General features: G+C 44.0%; 1 protein-coding gene across 1 annotated transcript in view; it reads right to left on the bottom strand.

The window, feature by feature from the left end:
* prtga (protogenin homolog a (Gallus gallus)) overlaps positions 1–20,314 on the bottom strand; it is a gene marked incomplete at both ends in the record, with an annotated part of 45,382 nt that overhangs the window by 10,837 nt on the left and 14,231 nt on the right. Inside the window, 8 exons of the mRNA XM_083650663.1 lie at positions 5,244–5,432; positions 7,451–7,756; positions 8,967–9,131; positions 12,203–12,450; positions 12,884–13,043; positions 13,165–13,461; positions 13,876–14,009; positions 14,195–14,339. Coding sequence (XP_083506789.1) covers positions 5,244–5,432; positions 7,451–7,756; positions 8,967–9,131; positions 12,203–12,450; positions 12,884–13,043; positions 13,165–13,461; positions 13,876–14,009; positions 14,195–14,339 — 1,644 coding nt within the window. The remainder of the gene's footprint in view (positions 1–5,243; positions 5,433–7,450; positions 7,757–8,966; positions 9,132–12,202; positions 12,451–12,883; positions 13,044–13,164; positions 13,462–13,875; positions 14,010–14,194; positions 14,340–20,314) is intronic.

Below are 20,314 nucleotides of genomic sequence, written 5' to 3'. Positions count from 1 at the left end.
AATCATCAGCTGTGGATACAACTGGCTCAAGGTTATGAAATGACAGGAAGAGGCCGTTTCTATTAGACACGGACATAGCATTGCAATTTGAGACAATATTTGACAAAATATAAAAGTGTGCTGACTTTTTATACTCTGCACCCTTCAGTTACCATGCCTTCAGTAAAGACATGTTCCTGTCATTCCCATAGGGATAAATCTCACAAGGCTTTGCTCCCATAAATAATGCCAGTCTGTATTAAAGGGATTTTTTTTTGGAGCCGTTTGTGGTCACCTGATTTTTACAACCAACATGCAGATCCTGTTGGCCCCCGAGGTTTTGTTCTCCCCTGAGAACGGCCCCCCAGGCCGCGGCAGGCAGGGCCTGAACGGGGCCATAAATGTCAACTCCCACTCTGACCCGCACACCCACATCTATCATCTCTCGCTCTTCCCCCTTCTCTCTCTGGCTCACACACACTCACACACAGACCAGTGTTGGGCAAGTTACTTTCAAAATGTAATATACTACATATTACTAGTTACTTTACAATATTACTGTCTGTGTAGTAGAGTAACTCGTTACTTAATACACTACTTCTGCATTAGTTTCACAAAAATAACAGCAGTAGCAGAATGACATCGCTTGAAATCTCCATCTCCATCTACAGTGGTGTTGTCATCTCCATTGACAACACCACTGTACTGCCCTCCAAAACAGCTAAGAACCTTGGGGTGATCCTTGACAACCAGCTGTCTTGCTCTGCCAACATAGCTGCTACAGCGCGCTCCTGTAGGTTCTCTCTCTACAACATCCGCAAAATCCGTCCCTTTCTCACAAGAGAAGCGACTCAACTCCTGGTCCAGTCTCTTGTCTCCTCCCGCCTGGACTACTGCAACGTGCTCCTGGCCGGCCTACCTGCCACCGACATCCGACCACTTCAGCTCATTCAGAATGCTGCAGCCCGTCTGATATTCAACCAACCCAAATTCTCTCACGTCACTCCCCTCTTCCAGGAGCTCCACTGGCTTCCCATCCCGGCCCGCATCAAATTCAAGACACTGGTACTGGCCTACAGGGCAGTACACCAGTCAGCTCCCCGGTACCTCCAATCCATGGTCAGGTTCCAAACCTCTCAGCGCTCCCTTCGCTCCTCCACCAGTGCAGGTCGCCTCGCCCCTCCTTCGCTACGGGGGCTCAAAAGTCGCTCATCTCGATCTCGACTCTTCTCATCCCTGGCACCTCAATGGTGGAACGAGCTTCCACCTTCGGTCAGGACAGCTGAATCACTGCCGATCTTTCGGAAAAGACTAAAGACACACCTTTTCAGGCTCCATCTGGGCCCTTCTTGATCTAACTTCGCTCTCTCTCTTTCTTAAAAAAAAAAAAAAAAAAAAAAAAAAAAACTAACCAACCTTGTACCACTAACCTAAACTTGTACCACTGTTCTTTCAGAAGTTGTAGTTGTCATAGACTGTGCTCCATAGTTGATTGCTCTATTGCTGACAAAAAATGTGTTATTGTAAGTCGCTTTGGATAAAAGCGTCTGCCAAATGACGTAATGTAATGTAATGTAATGTAAATCAGTATAAACAATCCAAAATTCTAAATGTTATCCTTTTCCTTTGTTATTGTCATCTATAGTGGTTATTTGCATAAAAACGCACAGTTTGATTAGGAAATGATTGTATCTTTATTTAAATATGTGCTTTGATTTTAAAAAAAATAACTAAATTTGTAACTTGTGTTACTTGACAAAGTAACACAGGTATAATATTACTGAAATCCTATAAGTAATAAGTTATATTACTGAGTTACTGCTAAAAGTAATATATTACATGTAATATGTTACTTTTGTAATGAGTTACCCCCAACACTGACACAGACACACACACACACACACGCACACGCCTGCACGCAACCACAAAATGACCCTTCAAACGACGGGCGGAATACAAATCTAGTTTTCACACTAAGCACTCGTCTTCCCGGGTGTTTAAATCGGAGGAAAGGCGCTGGACGAGGCGCATGTCGGCCTGCGGCTACGAGATAAATCTACAGTTGTGTGCACACAGCTAACAGGTATGTTAGCACACAGCTCTGGTGCCAACAGGTATGAAAGGTATTTCAGCCCCGCCGACAACGACGTGTTCTTCCAACGGCCCGGGAGAAGAATACACATGCGTGGAAAGGTCGCAGTATTTCAACACCATGTCATTTATACATACGACTGGAGCCCCTCCAACACATTCCTCTCTTTCAGGGTGTGCTTTCAATCTTGCCGGATGGTCATAAGTGGTAATTTAACAGCCCGGCTCGGAGCGAGTCTTTCTGCACCTTGACACAGAGATGAATCAGCAGCGTCGCTACTTTGGTGATCAGTCTTATTGGCAACAGAAATATAGGCTGGTCGCTGGTGTGGCCTAGGCAACATCAGGCAGAGGGAACCTCATTTACAGTAGAACTACGTGAAACGTGTGATATTGATGTCATATATATTGATGTGATATTGTAAGTCGCTTTGGAGAAAGGCGTCTGCTAAATGGCATAAGGTAATGTAATGTAATGTGTAAAAATCACCTGCTTACGAATGATGTAGACACAAATGCATGCAGAATGTACGCAAATCACAAATTAACAAAACTTTACATAGGATTAACTTTCCTCCATCTTTCCTGCTCATTCATGTCTTGTCATATATGGTTGCTGGTGTCAAAACAAAGCTTGTGTTGTGAAAAATCAACTTTATAAACGGTCATTAATTGATGTGAACACTTTGCTTTACATAAAATGTCTTATTAGAGGCAATTACTGTTGCGTTTATTAGGCTTTCCACGGTCAAATGGTTCATCTTAACACCTCATGAAGTTCTTTAGATCGCTATTAGATATATATATGAAATATGAAGCAGAATAAGGATTTGAGTAATTACAATAATTCTGATAATAATAGTAATACCAATAATTGATACTATAGCTTAAGAGTGATCAGAAAGTAGTAATGGGTAAAAAGCTTGAACGCAGTTTAAGTTGAAAGCAGGGTCTTCTCTGCCACATGGGAGGTCAGACGCTGCTCTACACACCTCTCCTCGTGGAGCTAACTCACCGGGAAAGATGGCAGAGCTGCAGCATAGTGAGCTCACAAGAAACCCTCATTGTTTGGCCCCGGCTCGGTTGGTGAGAGGTTGCATTTCCTTTGACTCTTGGCTAATAAACTATCTTTGTGGCCCTCAAAGCCAAACACAATGAGAGTCTTTGATGTCAATGCTCCTCCAGCAACTCTGCTCAAAGCAGTCATAAAACACATAATAAATCTCCCTCCACAATAACAGCTTCCCTCTCTTCAAAATGTGGCCCTGCAATCCTGCTTTATCAAAGAGGAACAAAAAGATCATTTAGGTTTGGTTTTTTAACCCAGGCTGTGTTTTTGATGCTTCTTGATTCCTTTACTTATTTTGCAGATTGGCTCGGCTTCTTATTTATCTGTTTGCCGCACCTGTGATTCTTCCCTGCTACCATTCATTCAACATTCAATGCAATCTGATGAGGAACTAAGAGTTTGAACAAACCGCGATAGATATGTCCTTCCTGAACAAACCATGAAAGATATATCCTTCCTGAACTAGTCAGTATCACCATACGTTTCAATATCATTTGGCGTCTAGCAAAATGAAAATGAAATAAAGGAAAAACAGAATCAATAAAACAGATGCTACAAAACCTAATTGGCATTTCTCAATTATTCTGATTTGTTATCACTATAATTATAATTGTACTATTATTATTACTATTGTTATTATTAGTAGTAGTAGTAGTAGTAGTAGTAGTAGTAGTAGTAGTATCAGTAAGACAAATACGTAGTCTCAAAACCCTCAAACCACTGAACTGAATAAAAAATGGCTGCAGAAGTGAAAGTAACACGTATAGTAATTTATACCGCCTCCTCTCCTTTCCTTCTGACTTTCTTTCTAATCCCATTCTAGTCCCAAGCTTCCTGATTTACAAGTCAGCTGCTGACCACCTGGCTGACCTCCTCTGGCCACAGATGGTCAGTTGTCCGCAGCGTTGGCCTGGGACTGCTCCACTCTCAAACACGGCAAAATGAATCTGACCTGGAGGCCAGAGGAGCCGCGATATAGCCAACACCATCCAGCAGCTGTTGAATAGACACACACTGCAATCCTGAGCAAAGGTTGGGAGGTCATGGCAGTGGGTGGGGTGTTGGCTCGTCCCCGGCCTGAGGAACCTCTGCATGCCACATGAAAAGACCTGAACCAATTAATCACTTATCAGCTTGGCTGTCAATGGACGCTGCCGCTGCTCGTTATCTCATTTCGCCACCCCAAAGTTGTGAGCCAAACATTTGAGGATTAACCAGTGAAGATATCGGTTAGGAAGTGAATTACAATATTCCAATCAATCACTAACCGTTCATTAAAGTGTGTAATTTCTCTGTTTGACTATTTTGCTAAAACGCAGTATTATGGCAGAAAGAAAACTCATTACAGCATGATGTTCTGGGGGTCATGTGGACTAACTGTAAACTGATTATACGCTGTAATTATTTGGGCTCAAATTCACCGGTGTGGTCATATTTCCCTTTTTCTCCTCCTCCATAAATTCTCTGCAACGCAATGTGAACTATATGGCACTTGACCCATAATCACCATGAGACCACCATTAAACATAACCGGCTATGCTAATGAGGTCATTAAGTAAGTTAATTAATGCATTATTTTTTTCAAATATTTATAATTAATATGTACTTTGTATCTCAAAGCATGAACGCATTACAGTGGTTTCTTGAAATTCTTCCTTAACATGTAAATTTATGCAGCAAGGTTCTCCAAAAACCTCCTCAGATCATCTACTCTGCTGTCTACAGTATACAGAGAAACACACACAGATGCCACCATAGAGTAAACTTTAGTGACAAAACCCAGCTCCCAATGTCTAAGTTTGTGTCAATCACCAGCGACGGTGCGCCTGGCTTCATTGGCAAATGCAAGGAGGACGTCGAATGTTCTATAGTCTCTCGTGCTTCACCTCGTACCTGAATCGCTTGGTTTGTCCAAGTAAAACTCTTTTTACGAAACGTCAATGGAAAAATGAATGGGGACTCACTCGACGCCCTTAGGCCCCGTGTGGAACCCGGAAGAGGGCGTGACTTAGGCACTCTATAGTGTCCTGCACACCAGGTACCACGGTGGCGGTGACATAAAACCAAATGAGTAACTTAAAATGAGCAGGGGGGGAAACCTCACCAAGGCCTCCAATGGTGTGTCTGTTATCGAAGGCGCGCAGCTGGATGGGGGCGTTCTCAGGCTGGCTCTCCTCGTGGTAGAAGAGTCTGTAGCCTTGGACGCTGGCTGAGTTTCTGACCGTCAGCTGCCAGCGGACGATGATGGTGGTGCAGTTTAAGGGCTCCAACTGCAGCTCGGGAGCCAGAGGAACTGCAGAGAGGGGTAAAGAGAGATGTCTTATCAAAGATGCTGAACTATCCTACAGTGACAAAATAAGGATATTTAAATGGCAGTGCCATTCCATTAACTCCTCATTTGATTATGAGATACAGCACAAATATAACACATACAACCTTGATCTGCACAAAGTATTTTCTTACTACTCCAATAACCAAGCCATACTTTGCACTTTGTTCAAGGAGTAAACCCACACATTACTTTGATTCAATCTAGAAGCTTGTTGGAGCAAAGCAAATCGATTTAAAAAGTGAAGCAGAATAAGGAAAACTACCGTAAATTCCGGACTATAAGCCGCACCTTTTTTCCCGTTTTTTGGCCTTTTTTGGCCCCTGCGGCTTATATAACGGTGCGGCTTATCTATGGATTTTTTCCAAAAAAAAAAAAAAAAAATCTCTCTTTTTTAGCACTCTTTCTAACTATAAATCCACTTCTGTTTTAATTTCCTCTCTTGCCCTCTTTTCACCACACCGCGGACACTGTGTGCACTGTAAAAAACAACACAGGTGGTGTTGTGTTATGTTGTTTTGTTGAAATGTTAATAAATGGGAGCTTCCTCAAACAGCCATCTCTTTCCCGACAATCCCCTCTGTGCATGAACCCTTACATATGGTAATTAAACATTAAAACACAAAAAAAAAGAAAAAAAAAAAAAAAAATACCATTAAAACACCCGCGGCTTATAGTCCGGTGCGGCTTATATATGTAAAAAACAGTCAACTTTGCAGGTGCGGCTTATACACCGGTGCGCCTTATAGTCCGGAATTTACGGTACTCGAACAAGACTTCAAAGTTATCGTTCTTCTATTCTGTAGCATATCATTTAAAAGTCTGAATCAAATACAAGACAGCTAATCAGCACTAATCAGCACTAATTGCTGGCCTTGTTCTTAGAAAACAGACATTTCTCCACCAAGCGGTTTGCAGGATTTATCTGATGGACATAAGAGGCTCCTGTCTAACAGAGGATCCCTTCAGAGCCACTTCACTCAGCTTTAGGGAGCAATATAGTCACTTGTGATTCAATAAATTCAGATGCTTTTAGTTTTACAGAGGGAACAGAGCTTAAATTCAGATGCTTTTAGTTTTACAGAGGGAACAGAGCTTAAACTCCTGTGTACTTTTAAAATGGAGACAGAGAGCAATAGGCAGGATAGGCAGGAAAAACAAATCCCCTCCCCTCCCCCACCCCCCAAAGCCTCAGATGCAGCTCTAAACACCCATATTCTCCGTCCCACCCAGAGGCCTGGGTCCCCCTCTTTATGACCCATGACTGAAGCCATTCCAATGTTACTGACAGTGCGGGGCAAAGGTCGCCGAGTAACAAACGCAATGCCTTAACAAGATTATTAGAGCAAGCTCTTCTCCTGGTGCTCTCTCATGGTCCAAATAGAGCCGAGAAGAAGAAAGCTTCAGTGACCAATTCAGCCTCCTGGGTCAACTGGGTCTCTGAGTAGAGGTTAATATGTTTTCTATGTGCCTGCGAGGCACACTGTGACTGATCTCACTTTGTTCGGCTCGTTTTGTGGGAGTCTGTGTTTTGCATGCATTCACTTCACTACACAACAGATTCTGATGGCAACAGAACCATGTGGTCTTCATATGTGCTGGTATGTATATTACTGTGACAAACAGGATGAGCCATGTCAGATACAACAGACACTGCTTCTAACCCTGTGTACCTTAAAGGAACAGTTCACCGAAAAAAACGAAAATTCTGTCATCATCTACTCAGCCGTTTCATGGCAGTTGAAACACAGGTGAAGTTTGTCCATATAACACACACGGTTTTCTCTCTTTAAGGATTTTTCATAAAGACGAGACTTACTTACTGCCCTATATGCCTACTGGCACGTAGGGCAGCAACAGACGAGAGATAATAACTAATTAAACTCTGCAACATCAGCTGGAGAGAAAAACACACACATTTCAAGTAAGTTTGATTGTTATCTTTGTGATTACAAAAAAGTGGAGAGTTTCCGGTGTTGTACCTCGAGCGCTGGAGGCCTTTGGAGTGCGGTGGGACGTCCAGGCGGACTGCTCGCCCCACCCCACGCTGGTGGCGGCGGCGATACGCAGCAGGTAGATGGTGTCGGGCTGCAGGCGTTCCAGGAGATGCTGGGTCTTCTCTCCGGGCAGCTCCATCTGCGTGACCGCCTGCTCGGCGCTGGTGCGGTAGGACAGGCGGTAGGCCGACACCTGGCCGCGACTCAGCTTGTCCGGGAGCGGCTGCCAGCACACCTGGATGTCGCTGGGGCTGCGGCTGGTCAGGCTGAGCTCAGGGGCGCGGAGGGGAACTGAGGACAAGACGGGACAGATAAGTCCAACAGAACTCCTTCATTCATCAGGCGGTAAAGCCAGTGTGATCATGTCCCCAGATTACGCTATGAAAAACTACAAACATCCCGGAGTCAAAGAAAACAGAAAAGTGACCCTGAAGGTCCTCCTGACCTGCAGGGAAATGCTTATACTAGATTGATTATCAAGGTTCAATATTCAGGGGAGGCAAGATTGTGGGGAGCCGGGGTGAGGGAGTATGTGTGACCTATTCAAATGGAATGGGAGTTGTGCTTCTAAAAACATGCTTGAGAAAAGCCCTTAAAAATACAACCTGTGTATATTAATTTCTCCTGTCCTTGATGCCGTGGAAGAAGACAAACTGAGCCTGACAACTCCAGGATTTGGCCAAATGCTGGACACAAAACACATCATGGGGGCTTCTGTTTGTAACAGTCAAGGATTTGACTAGCATGAGACTGCGCGACTAGTACAACTATTTAAAGTGATATATTATTCATGTGATAATCTGACATGTGTCTTTAACATTCAACTAATCAAAAAAGACATTCCATTCTCCTTTATTAGATTTTGTCTCAAGCCTCTTTGGCACACACGTATTAAAGCTGACCCCAAGTCTGCCCTGTGAGCACAACAGTGCATGTAATCACATGGTTTAATAACTTGAGTCACAGAGAACACAGGCATGGCAGCCTTTGACCCACAGGCTAAGACCACGGGCAAATGAGGTTTCTCTGAAATTCAAAAACACTCGCAGACAGAGTGAAACACAAACACAAACAGATGCATACACACAACACACACACACACACACACACACTGTGCACACACACACACACACACACACACACACACACACACACCGTTACTCAGTAACACATGAGGAATGATTGGGCAGAGGAGGACAGAGAGCAATCAGACAGGCAGCAGACACCTGTAGGAGGTTTTATAGAAGGGAAACCTCCACCAGATCCACTAAAGTCAACAAGGCAGCTCGTTCACTGCAGTTAAAACGTGCTGTAAACAAACGTGCTGTAAACAAACTCCACTGAGCCCCCGTTAGAGCAATGGGCTAAGGCTCAATATAAGCCCCTCCCCCTTTACTTATCCAATCTCAAACTCTACTTCGGATCTATTTCAGATTTGTAGTTCATGGTGGGACGGATGGCATGATTGTAGTTTAGGGTCTGTGTTGGGTGCGTGGCTCACCGTCCTCGAGCGTGCGCTGGAACACATGGTCCGACATGCGACTGGCTCCCATGGGCATGTAGGCCACGATGTAGAAGGTGTAGTTGCGAGCGGGCTCCAAGTCATCAATAATGTAGCGAGTGGTATCATTGCCAATGACAACTTGATATTCCTCATTGTTCAAACCTAGGCAATGAATCAAACAAACAAACAGGAGTTAAAATAATCAGAGCGTGAATCATCTTGTGTGCATGTGTTGCAGTTACATATCAAAATAAACCAAAGCAATAGTACTTTTGTTCAGTACAATTTTCTAAATCAGTGGTTCTCAAACTTTTTTTGTTTTGCTTCGATACCTACTTTCCCTGATTTCTGAATCCAAGTACCCCCTTTACCCTAGCCTGGGTAAACCCAGCCTCCACGTGACCTTTATGTGCTCTCAGTCACGCTACAGGCATAGCCTGTGACGTCACGTTGAAGGCTGGGTTTACCCAGGTTACCTTTACCCGGCTACAACATTTTGCTTAGAAAAAACTGCAAGAGAAAACTAAAGCATGTGATGCAATGAATGAATGAAAGCCCACCTTTTGAAGAATATAACTAAAATAAGAAATGGAGTGAAAGAGTTGAAATGATTGCCTCCTGAGCAGATTTATTTTAATGTTTCATTTATTTTCATTGTCATTTTATTCTTACATTTTTCCATTTTCCCCTTTCTCTCAAGTACCCCCTGTAGTACCTCCACATACCCCTAGAGGTATCATTTGTACAATGCATTTGTATTATGACCTTTTCCAAATGTATATAGACCGTTTTACGATGGACATCACAGGGTTAGTTGCGCACGGTATGCAAACCTCCGCGGGAACTCAAGCTGAAACGAGAGAGATCCCCGGAATACAGGAAAAAGACGTCTTGACATTCCCACTAGGAATATGACGATGTCCGGCACTGCAACTTTGGCGATGTTTGGATCCTAGACCCATCCTGACAGTTAGAATGGGTCAAGAAACCTCACCCCATTGAAAGAGTTTGCTTATTTGTGTAAGGTAACCTGTCTGTTGCTGGCAAAGCTTTAAAATATGTGGAGGAGGCGTCGGGATCTTCCATATTTCTATGACAGCTGAACCGCTAGTTGTAACTTTCTGCAACGAAATACTGAAACTCTGGGAGATTAATATCTGGCCTGTCATACTGTCCATCAAAAAGGAAAGAAAATCAATGTTTACATTGTTGCATAAAACATTGTAATTTATTTGAGTGTGAATGTTTTTCTTAATTGAATTTGTACACTGCCTGTTATATGATTGATGTTGGTGGCCAAACTTATCCAAGTGTAAAAACAATTTTCACCAAATCAGATGAGGTAAAGGGAGATGTGGACATATAAAAAAAAAATGCAATACAATCCACCTCAGGTCAAATACAATTTTGCCTTCAGTCCAAAATATTATCAATACAAAATCATGTAATGATTTTACACAGCTTCTACAGTGTCTACAGTACACTTACTGTAGCTGTGCAGGGTGCATAAAAATGGCAGAAAAACTGAAATGCACTTTGTCCAGTTGACATTTTAATCTCCAACCCAAATCTCACAACAATTTCTCACATTGCCTACTGGCTGATGGTTCTTTAATTAGTGCAGATTAGGAAAGTCGCACAAAAGATGTAATTGTATCCTGGGCACACAGAATTGCGCGGGCTGATTTCTGACCTGGTAAACAAGCTCCTTGAGGGTAAACAGAAAGGCCTTGTCCCTGGGTCTGAATGCCTCAGTAAGCCTCCCTGAAAAGTGCAACAAAGCCTGCCTTCCTGTCCAGCTCACACTCCCCTCACAGAATATTCACATTTGGATTAGCACACTCCATCACACAGGCTAATTAGTTCCTCCTTTCATTACAGCCTTCCATTTAGTACCAAGCCTCCCTGTCTGCGTCCTCAGGTGCAGAATGTACTGCCTGGCTGCGACTCCTGTCAATGTCAATGAACAGCCATTCTCTGAGACTGGGTCCAGGGAGAATGTGTCACTACATCTCCCATCAAAAGCAGAAAATCCTTGATAGATGCCAGTCATTCAAGGACACATCGGGGAGAATTTGTTGAACTTGTTATCCTTTCTTTGTATGCTTCCTGATCCCTCCATAATCCAGCAGGTGTTCCTTTGGCTGCTTGAATTCTGTACATGTCGCCTCCCCAGCAGAGGTCAATGGCCTTATAATGAGGCACAGTACTTGAATGAACATGCTGAAATTGTTTCCGTTTGTTCGAATGTGACTCTTGTCGTCAATGGCAAAAAAAAGTTCCCAGGAAAGCTGAATGGCTTTTTTTGCTGCTACACTACAACCCTTGTGCTTTGGTGAATAGTTCCCCCTGCACCCTGTATTTTATCAATTAACGGGGATCCTGCATTATTAGAACTCCCTCCATGGGGCCATGGGGTCTGTGGAGGGCCTGTTCCCGTGTGTGGAGAGAGAAAGCCGCTGTTCTTATTTTGCTGGAGGAATCACTTTTTTCCCTTGACCTCTGCCCACCAGCGCACTATTGACAACAGATGGTCAGATTCCCACATTCCACTTTCGGGGGCAAGAAGGAAGTGGGAGAAAACCTGCTAGTTCCTGAGGCCAAAAAGTCCATTAACATAAAATGTTTCCATATATTAATGATTTCCTGCCTCTAGAGATAAAGCCGCCCCTGTGTGTCAAAAGGACAAATGAAAGGTGTCGCTTTTGTCGGGTGAAAGAAAACCTTGTATCTCCAAAATAGAAACTTTTCAGGAGCGACGCCGACGGCCTTGTTTTCAGCTAAACGACTGGCTGGGCAACATATCGATATTATATCGATATTGTGATATGAGACTAGATATCGTCTTACATTTTGGATATTTTAATACAGTATGGCATAAATGTTGTCCTTTCCTTAAAGGCTGAATTACAGTAAAGTGATGTACATTTCTGAACCACTTAGTCATATCCACATTACTGTGATGATTATTTATCCCCAAAAAACTCATTGTGTAAATATTTTGTGAAAGCACCAATAGTCGGCCTACTACTATTGTTGCAATATCAATATCGAGGTATTTGGTCAAAAACATTGTGATGTTTGATTTTGTCCATATCGCCCAGCACCTAAACGACTGTGTATTTTTTGTTTCTTAAGCTACATGTGATCCAACTGAAGTTTCATCCAACAACAACAACAACAACAACAACAACAACATGATCCCTGTGTTTGTTTGCTCCCACATGGCTCACCTTCAGCCTTCATGTAGTGCACTGAGTAGGCGATGACTTTGTCCGAGTTGTAGAGCGGCCTCTCCCAGGCCAGCAGGATGGCGGAGCTGGACACGGTGTCGGCCCGGACGTTCCTGGGCGCGCTGGGCCGGTCCTCTGACATCACCACGATGAGCCGCGCCATGGACAGCACCGAGCCCTGCTCGCTCTCCGCCTGGCACTGATAAATGGCATCGTCTTCAGGGATGATCTGGTTGATGACCAGTTTGCTGTGGGACACACACACACACACACACACACACACACAGACACACACACACACACAGACAGATGAGTACACACACAGATGGCTTCACCTTAAGGCTCTGTTACTGCTTAGTCGTTTAGCTCCATCATTGACTTTAACAAGCGTAGAGAGTTGGATGAGAATTGCGAGCAGATTACAGGAAAACCAACTGAAACCCCATTTGCACTGTTGTAAATTATTCAGTTTCCTTTCTACTGTGGGGACTGGCTGATGCATTATTTATTGAAACCGTTTCACATTGGCAAATGAAGACTATTAAACTTGTGTCTAACGGGTAAACGGGTTAGGTTTCCTGTTTTAATTATCTCCCCGCATATAGAAGTGTAGCCTACTCGGCTTGAGAGCAAGGGATTTACAGATCCACAACAGTAAGAGAAAGACTTAAGACTTCACACCTGTTGTACATCTTGATACGGCCGTTGGAATGAACTTTCTCTCCGTTCTTCAGCCAAGTGATTTGGGGCACGGGAACGCCATCGGCCTGGCACACAAAGCGGGCGGTGCCGGCGCGCGGGCGGGTCAGGCTCTCTGGCCACTCCACCAGGGAAGGAGGAGCTTGAGAAGGAAGCATCAAAAACAATGAGAAACACATACAACCGCATCATTAAGGACTCATTGATGACTTCATAACTGGTAATCCATGAACAGAACATAGCCATCCTGTGTGTCTTTTTACCAAGCACAGTGATGTTGGCTGAAGCGATGGTATAGTTTCGTGTGCCGGGAGTGGTGGCTCTACACATGTACACTCCTGCGTGCTGCGGCTTGATGTCGCTGATGATGAGGTTGCCGTTTCCCAGCACTTTGGTGTTGTAGACGTCAATAGACTTGCTGTCGGCTCGGCTCCAGGAGACCAGCGGCCGGGGGTTCCCCGTGGCCATGCACTCCAGGACGGCGCTCTGGTGCAGCGACACCGTGCTGTTCTGCGGCCCGGCGATGATGCGCGGCCTCTGGGGGAGTTTGGGGATGGGTGCTGCAGCGGGAGAGGGGAAGGGAAGATAGCTTTGATGGCTACGACGTGACGTGAACACTGTTGTACATTCGACTGAAACTTCATACTAAACCACAAAGCATTCTGCTTGCTGTCCCTTCACCCAACAAACTAACTTTTCAACAAACTATCGGCAAAATATCCACCGCTGCTTGGGAGATAGACAGACTGGTTCATAACGTTACTGTAATATTGTAATAACACAATACAATACAAATGACATACAAATATACATAATGTCTTCCGTACATTCTGAAAATCCAACAGGGAGTTTGTGATAGAGTTAGGGGGGGGAAAGCAGTTGGATGGGACATAGTTGCTCATGTATAATGTCTGTTACACTGCTAAGCTGTGTGTTGATGTGTACATTCATTAACAGGAAGCTAGGTGACACACCTGGGGTGACGGTGAGCGTGGCTTCGGCGCTCCGGCGGCGGTTGGCGATGTTGGTGGCAGTGCAACGGTAATTCCCTGCATCCTCCTGCTGCACCCCGTGGATCTGAAGAACGCCACTGGGCAGGACTGTGATTCTGGACGACACGATGACCCCCAAAAAAAAGAGATGAATCAACTTGTATCACTGGCATTAAATATAAATCAAATGTTTCTAACAACTGATAAAACTGTGTATTCTAAAACAGAAACACACAACTGCACACTGCATGTTTACAACCTCGGTAATCGAGTTGTCCGTTGGAATCAGCGGAATGCATACCTTTCAGTGGCGAGAGGTAATGTGACCCGGTTGAACTCCCACGTGATGATTGGAGGAGGGTGTGCTGTGATTTTGCAGGAAAACCTGGCGACTGAGCCTTCTGTCACCACTATGGGTGTTGGCTGGAGTGCAAAGGAGGAGATACCTGGCAACAGAACAGAGAGTCCATTTTAAAACAGTTTGGATATTTGATTTGGTAGGTTTTTGTATCACTACTGTGAAAATAGTGTGATTTTCTAATATTTCTATGTGTAATGATTTTCCACCCTGTATCAGCTCAAATCAGGGACGTGCACAGATAGACCCCAGGTGGTTCCCACGCACCTGCCCTTTTGCCCTCTGAAGGTGCCCTTTTTGCAAGACACGTCCGCGGCCGACATGACTGTGTTTCAGAGGCTCTAGCGGACACATTTCTAAAGCTAGAGTGAAGATACTGATATTCTCTGAATCTAGAATGCCTAATGCATCCATTGTCACCAAGGGGGGATAAATAATGCTAAATAACAAAGTTAGGCAAAATTTTGGCGAGGGATAAACTGGCATGGCCATTTTCAAAGGGCCCCCTTGATCCCTTACCTCAAGATATCTGAATGAGAATGGTTTTATGGGTACCCGCCATGAGTCTCCCCTTTACAGAGATGCCCACTTTATACTAATCCCATGCAGTTTTGGGCAAAAACAGTGCCGTTTTCTGCATGCAGTAGCCTATAAATGTGTTCTTTTCGCCTTCTATTTGAATATTTCTGCATACTGGGTGGGGTCCCTAAAACGTCTTGGAATTACATAAATTGGGGATGACTGGAAAGCTGAGACTCCTGTGGATTCAATGAGCCCAATTGTATTCATGTGTGATGATGTTAGGCCCCATAGTAGCCATTTCATTGTAGTGAGACCATTTTTCGAAACTTGACCTCACTGTATAAAATGAAATTTCTTTTAGTTACTACATTGTGTCTTACATGTTTCTGTAGTCAGAGATGGGAAGTAACTAAGTACAAATACTTTGTTACTGTACTTAAGTAGGATTTTCAGGTATCTGTACTTTGCTGAGTATTTATTTTTCTTACAACTTTTTACTTTTACTCCCTACATTTTAACAGAAATATCTGTACTTTTTCAAAACAGGCTAGTTACTTTAGTTATAATGCACAACAGTCAAAAACGATCTCTGTCTCTCTCTCTCTTGTCGCACATCCAATCATCATCATCATCATCATCTTCTTCTTCTTTTTGGTGTTTTATGGCAGTTGGCATCCTCAATGTTGCATTACCGCCCTCTTCTCTTCTTCTTCCATCCATCCACTGTTTCCCTGCCGAGAGCTTAAAATTGCGGGTTTGTGACATCATCAGTGATGTCATAAATCAGGGATTGTGATGTCATCAGTGATGTCACTTGAGCAATTGTGATGTCATCAGTGTCACTCAAGCAATTGTGATGTCATCAGTGATGTCACTTGAGCAGTGTGACGTCATCAGTGATGTCATAAATCCTTCCTGGCTGAGGCTCTATAAGGTTGCGTACGCTAATTTCCCTCCAAAAACGATCATTTTGACCCTCAGGTATGATAATTCAACATTTCCCACTGGCAACACTGATAATGCCTTCTGTTTGAGACACAGCATACAAGTCGGTGTGGTACAGTGACAGATCTGAAGGAATGGCTGTTCCAGCAGGGTATGACGACATGCAGCTCCATGATGCCGCCATTGCAGGAGACCTGGACAAACTGAGGAGCCTGCTGCAGGAAGACCAGTTCAGAAGGCAGATCACTGAGCAGTGTGTTTATCTGGGTTGGACCCCTCTGGGGCTCGCAGCCCGGCTGGGTCATTCTGCCTGTGTGGACTACTTGATCACACAGGGAGCACAGGTAGACCTACCTAATGGGTATAACCGGATGCCTCTCTGGTGGGCCGTGAGCTACATTCACCTGGACTGTGTCCGAATCCTTCTGGAAGCCGGGGGCCGACCCTAACAGAAGCATACACCCCTCATACTCATACACCCCGGTATACCGGGCTGCCCGGGATGGATGTGCTGCTGTTCCTGTTGACATAGACACCCTCGAGATGTCTCCTCTCTACATCAGTGCTACACACAACCGCCTGGACTGCTTCCGCCTGCTGCTCCAGGCTGCTGGCATTCTGACCCATGATGTGGCTTCTCTCCTGCTGGAGGTGGTACTGCAGTGCATAAGAGGTGCAACATGGCCTTCGTCCAGCTGTTGCTGGACCACGGCGCTGACCCGGCCCTGGTGACCACAGGACAGGCACAGCTGGAGCAATGGGCGGATCCTGAGGCTCTCAGGGTCTTTCTGGAGGCCAAGGGATGTCCTCGCAGTCTGGCCTACGCGTGTCGGATCCAGATCCGCCAAGCGCTGGGCACACATCGCCTGAATCAAGTCCACTCCCTACCACTAACACAAGTGATGAAGGGCTTCGTGCTCCACGAAAACTGACTTGAGGCTTGAAGGGAGTCTGTTTATTTATTTTAATTTTAAAATAATTTTAAAGATGGTTTAACACAACAAGAGTGACATTTCACTGCTCATACATACAGAGGAAGAAGACAGCCAAGCAAGCAGGCAAAAACTCCAGTGTGGGAAAATTACACCCAAAAAGACAACAGTATGCATTACTTGTAGTCTACAAGCACAATGATGGCTAATGCAGGAAGTTTGGTTGGTTGATTAATTTGTTGAGTAGGTCTAAAGTCAGGTGTAAAACACCCACATTTTGTATTTAAAATTTTGTATGTCAAAAGCTGTTTTTTTTTATATAATGATTATTAATAATCATTATATTGGTCATTACCATACTGATCAATGAATCGATTAATTGATCGGTAACATGACCAATTAATCGATTAAAGAAATTGATTACAATTTGCATCCCTACTTATTAGCATATGATTTATCATTCAGATGTTGTCAGTTTAAGATAGAGTGAAAAGAGAAAGGAGACTCCTTTCATTTGAGATGTCCCTTTGTTTTGAAAGCTGGTGTTGTGTTTCTCTCAACGTGACCAACGTGACCAGACAGCCAAGACATGAAACCACGGGAAAGCCCCTCAAATCTGCCACAAAGTCACTTGGAGAGATGCCTCATCAATCAGGTAACAAGCTTGAGCATAAAATAAACCATATTTATACTATTAGGCTATATCATTAATATCAAAAGATTCAAGCAATATACATTGTATTGAATCTAGAGCAGCAGTTCAGTCCACACAAGCAAAGGAGAAAAAAGTTAAAACCAATTCCTTTTGAAAAGTATTGACGAAATAATATGTTGTGGCTAATTAATTCTGAGTGGGAGCCATGTAATGGATGATAATGCTAATTTCTTACAGATGACATTTGTGAGTTATCTCTACGCCTCTGCACACAAACATTGATGTATTTCATAGTGTCATCCATCTCAGTCAGATCCAGTGGCTCTCAGAAAACAGAGATGCCCGTTCGTTACCTAAAGCTACCGAGCTGCAAGAAGGTGGAGCAGCAACATCCTGCCATCATAGAGAGAGGATAGAGTTTCCCTGAAACTGACGGCAAACAAACATGAATGAAAATGACCTGTTACGCTGAGACAAACAGCCAAAAGTGCTGCTGCCAACACCGTCTAATTCTTAGAATGGTTGAAGTTGTTGTTCTCTGTGTAAATGCCTTCTACAACAACGTTTCCCCCCAGGCAGTAAAATTCCGAAAAAGCCATTAGGCTCGCCCACTGCTGGACCATCCCCCATCTCAGCTAAACAAGCTTCAGGTCAATAATTTGTTAAAATAAATCAATCGCATTGTTGCTCTTGATAATGACCAAATACTGAGAAGAACAAAATATATTATTAACAAAGAGCCGCAGAGCTATCCTACATGTAGATAACAGTGACTTGGATTACTTATCAAACAAATCCAATCATCCCTGACACACACTATGGGGCCTGTGATGATCCAACAAACAGTATTGGAGGTTTTCCATCCAATCAGGAAAAAAGCGACATCATTTATTCAAGCAAATGATACTATTCCTAGTTTGGCGTGGGTGTTTCTCAAGATACAAAGTAGCTGCTGCTTGTTGTCAGGATGAAACTATCTCCTCTTAAGTAATGGATGAACAAACAGACTGTGGCGCTCTTTGACCTCCATGCACACATCCAGTGCTCTCCTGCTGCCATGAGCCTTCAGCACCCGGCAGCAAGGACACAGAAAAGAAGCGGACGGGACATCCAGGTGAAAACATGTCTGCCCAACATATTCAAGGTGTAGAAATCATAAAAAGCTCAATGGAAAGCTAAGCGAGTTTAAATATTTGTTGAGTGAGCACTAGCAGCTAAAAACACTGAAACAAACCCCATAAAGCCAATAAAATTAGTTTTACCAGAAAAAACAAAAGAAAAAAAAAGGAATTTCACAAACCCTAAGGGAAAAAAGAAAACGTGTGGGTGAAATGGTGATTGTCTGGCTCTGCCAAGAGTTAGTCCATCCCTACTGCAGATTAGCTCTGATTTCTTCAGATTTCACAGAGCACTCAGGCCAGGATATCTCACAACATTATATCCTCCACACTCCAACTACAAACGACAACATGCAGCGTTCATCTCTGCTTTGGAGAAACGGGTAGAGGGAAGCCCAGCCCGGTCATAAACACACAGCAGTCACAGCCCCGTCATAAACACACGGCAGTAACACAGCCTTGATGGATGGCTGCATGTAAATTGTGCTGCCAGGTGTTGCAGTGCCAAACAGCAGGAGAGCGCTGAGTGCCAAGCAAAACATTCAGTGAATCATCCCCACACACTGACAGCACTTCATACTGAATTCACTGTGTGTACTTCATACTGAATTCACTGTGTGCACACTGACAGCACTTCATACTGAATTCACTGTGTGCACACTGACAGCACTTCATACTGAATTCACTGTGTGTACACTGACAGCACTTCATACTGAATTCACTGTGTGTACTTCATACTGAATTCACTGTGTGCACACTGACAGCACTTCATACTGAATTCACTGTGTGCACACTGACAGCACTTCATACTGAATTCACTGTGTGCACACTGACAGCACTTCATACTGAATTCACTGTGTGTACACTGACAACACTTCATACTGAATTCACTGTGTGCACACTGACAGCACTTCATACTGAATTCACTGTGTGTACACTGACAACACTTCATACTGAATTCACTGTGTGCACACTGACAGCACTTCATACTGAATTCACTGTGTATACTTCATACTGAATTCACTGTCTGCACACTGACAGCACTTCATACTGAATTCAGTATTCATACTGAATTCATACTGAATTCTCTCTCCAAATGACGCTGCACACTGATGTTTCTGGAGGAAGAAATTCCTCATTTTTCCAGTGGCCAAGGAGGGGAAGATGGTTTCTGTCACTAAGATTATTCAATAAAAAAAAAGATCACATTGGAATTCTTAACATTCTACCGATAGCTCCCTTAGCGGATTTGAAAGGCAATTTTGCTGGGTCTATTTTAAGAGCTGGAGCACTTTCTTTTTGTTGTTGTTGGGGTCATGGGACCTGATTGGTTAGATGGGGCAGGGGGGGGGGGGGGGGGGGGGGTGAACAGTTACAGGAATGACGACCCCGTCTTGTTTATGACTCACCATCAATACCATTAGCTGTAGCTGTTGGAGCAGAATGTGAGGGGAGGGGGGGAAATGTTATGTGCCCACCATATTCTCACAAATTGTCTTTGGGGCCAAATCCTTTGGCTGAGTCCATTTGCCATGGATTTGTTTAATCAAATTAATGTTGAGCTTGGGCCTCTGGTGCTGCAGGCCCAGACCACCGGCATACTGTTTGATATGAAGAGCCCCCCCCCGGGCTCTTTAAAAGATGCCACTAATGTGCTGAAGTGATGTGGCTGGAAGGCACACGAGATGAGCTGCACTGATCCTCTGCCGCTCCACTTTGCCTTTCCGTTCACTCAAATGATATCGGATTGACAAACAGCGGGATCATCATTGATTATTGATTAACTACTAAGACTAGGTTGAAAATCTATAAGTGCATGGGTTTGTCAGGCATTGGCCAGAGCACTCACAGCTGAAAATAGATGGAGATTGACCTTCTGCTTTGAGTGATG

The sequence above is a fragment of the Poromitra crassiceps genome, assembly GCF_964638095.1.
Source record: "Poromitra crassiceps genome assembly, chromosome: 14".
Classification (NCBI taxonomy): Eukaryota; Metazoa; Chordata; class Actinopteri; order Beryciformes; family Melamphaidae; genus Poromitra; species Poromitra crassiceps.
This window is presented reverse-complemented; position numbering and strand designations above follow the sequence as displayed.